The 2,708-nt window shown below is 41.0% G+C and overlaps 1 protein-coding gene across 1 annotated transcript; it reads left to right on the plus strand.

Annotated features, from left to right (window-relative positions):
- LOC121324083 (POU domain, class 4, transcription factor 3-like) lies at nucleotides 1-1,810 on the plus strand. Its single transcript, XM_041265544.1, has 2 exons — nucleotides 1-363; nucleotides 638-1,810. The coding sequence occupies exons 1-2, from the start codon at nucleotides 247-249 to the stop codon at nucleotides 1,523-1,525; spliced, it is 1,005 nt and encodes a 334-aa protein (XP_041121478.1). The 5' UTR covers nucleotides 1-246; the 3' UTR covers nucleotides 1,526-1,810.
- Nucleotides 1,811-2,708: the final 898 nt, after the last annotated feature.

Below are 2,708 nucleotides of genomic sequence, written 5' to 3' on the forward strand. Positions count from 1 at the left end.
ATCTCTGAAGCTAAATGACTTTGGCTCCTCGGGCTAATTTCCTCTTATTCTGCTTGCAACACGCTTGCGCACTGCTGCCTGTCCTATTCCTGGCATTCGGCTTGTAAGATGAGTAAAGAAGCAGGTGGAGAGATATACATAGAGAGAGGTTCTGTCATTGGAAATAGCTCACATTGACAGGAACAAGCCAGAGAGTCAACCCAGCATCTATGCCAGGACACATCACCTGCAAGGTGCATAGCAAAGATGATGACCATGAATAGCAAGCAGCCTTTCTCTATGCACCATACTCTGCAAGAGCCCAAATACAGCTTGCACTCCAGTTCAGACGCGATGCGCAGAGTTTGCCTTCCGAACCCACAGGTATGTAAATCTGCAAAATTAGTGCTTTAAGGCAGAAATTTCTGAAAGGCACTGGCTTGATGTTTTTTTCATGTTGCCAGAACAATCAGATCCCTGTACTTCTGTACCCCCCCTCCCTCTCTCTCTTTTTCTGTCTGTCTATGATCCTCATGTCTATTCAAGCAAAGCTTCTGCCTTCATATTAATTTTTATGACCTCTGTGCTTGAAAATGTTTTTTAATCCTGAGTTGACAGAATTCCCCACTGACTCCAATGTGCGCATTCTTGCTTGCAGCTCCAGGGCAATATATTTGGAGGCTTTGATGAGACTCTGCTGGCCCGCGCTGAAGCTCTGGCGGCTGTTGACATTGTCTCCCACGGCAAGAGCCATCCTTTTAAGCCTGACGTGACCTATCATACCATGAGCAGTGTCTCCTGCGCCTCTACGTCTTCTACAGTTCCCATCTCTCACCCTTCCACCTTGACCTCGCACCCGCACCACCACCTGCACCAAAGTCTGGAAGGAGACCTCCTTGACCACATTTCTCCAAGTCTAACCGGAATGGGGGCACCTGATCCGTCTGTCATGTCTGCTCAAGTTCATCAGCATCATCTTCAAACCATGGGTCATCTCCACCAAGCAATGGGCATGGGGCACCACCACTCCATCTCCTCTCACAATGGGATGACTTGCATGAACGATGTGGAATCAGACCCACGCGAGTTGGAAGCGTTCGCGGAGAGATTTAAACAAAGACGGATCAAGCTTGGGGTGACACAGGCAGATGTGGGCTCAGCCCTCGCCAACCTGAAGATACCAGGGGTTGGATCCCTTAGCCAGAGCACAATATGCAGGTTTGAGTCCTTGACCTTGTCCCACAACAATATGATCGCTCTTAAACCCGTTCTGCAAGCCTGGCTTGAAGAAGCAGAGGCGGCGTACCGGGAGAAGAACAACAAGCCAGACCTTTTCAATGGCAGCGAAAGAAAACGCAAACGCACTTCAATCGCAGCACCGGAAAAGCGCTCTTTGGAGGCATATTTTGCCATCCAACCCCGACCCTCTTCGGAAAAAATCGCGGCCATCGCAGAAAAACTAGACCTTAAAAAGAACGTAGTTAGAGTCTGGTTTTGCAATCAAAGACAAAAGCAGAAAAGGATGAAATATTCAGCGGTTCACTAACTGCAATACTCAGTGTGACATCATATTTTATTAAGAATATAGCAGGGATCTATCTATTCATGTCTTCTGTAAGGACTTTCAATATAAGCCATGGACAGACTTTTTGCCTCGCTCACTCTTTTCAAATATACTACAGTCTAAAGGTTTGACGTTATTTGTAGAAATGTACTTGTAAACATATGTATTGTGCACTAAAAATAATTGCTTGTCACTTTGGAGAAGTTTGTTGCTATTATTTACTTGATGAATGGTTTTGTTTCCATGCTGCAATAATCTAATAATTTATAAAGGGTTTGTTTAAATAGAACAAAAATACCTGTGTCAAAAATGTATGCTTGATTCTTTCAGAATTAATTCTGAATAAAGGTATTTGGCATTTTACAAAGAAAAGATTTCACAAAAAAATTAACAGTTTTAAAATCTTTAAATATATCGTTATTTCTAATTTAATTTAACAGGTTGCCCGTATGTTGCTTGCTGGTATGCACATAATAGTTTACTATGGCGTGACAAGAACTCATGATAATATATCCTTATACTGTACCGATATAGGGATTCACTGATACAATTGAGACCAATATTAGACTTAAAATATGTTTTTTATTCCATTATTTGTTCAAAAAGTTGATTTACTCTTCCTAAAAGAAGTTTATTTTAAATACATTAAAATTATGTACCTCAGCTTTTAGGTTTACACTGAATTAACTTTCCTAGAATCACCACCCAACCCTATACTGTGTTTTATATCACTGTGATCTTTTATCCATACACTAAGAGGTAATACGTTTTAAAATGTGACCCTCGATGCCATGTGTAGCATTTATTTTCAGTTATACATGTAAAATATTAAGCACAAAGTACCTGTTTATCACACTGTTAACCTAGAGGTAAATCGTTCGCCTAAACGCAATCCCTTTTTATTTGTAACCGATCGAGTGTGTATGTAGTTTTGTCTTTGTCTAAAGTTGTGACTATAAATTCGTTGTTATTTTTAAAAATAAAAACTGAGCCTCTTGTCCTACATTCTTTGTCTGTTACTGTCCAGAAGAACAAAGTAATACATAAAACCATGCATTCATGTGTTTCCCATTTGAAAAGTTCATAAGTCGGTAAAACTTGCACCTGATTACAATCCTATCAGGTGACACTTGACTGACACAGCTAAGTGACGCATTGTCCTTTT

This window comes from Polyodon spathula, chromosome 12 (genome assembly GCF_017654505.1).
Source record: "Polyodon spathula isolate WHYD16114869_AA chromosome 12, ASM1765450v1, whole genome shotgun sequence".
NCBI lineage: Eukaryota > Metazoa > Chordata > Actinopteri > Acipenseriformes > Polyodontidae > Polyodon > Polyodon spathula.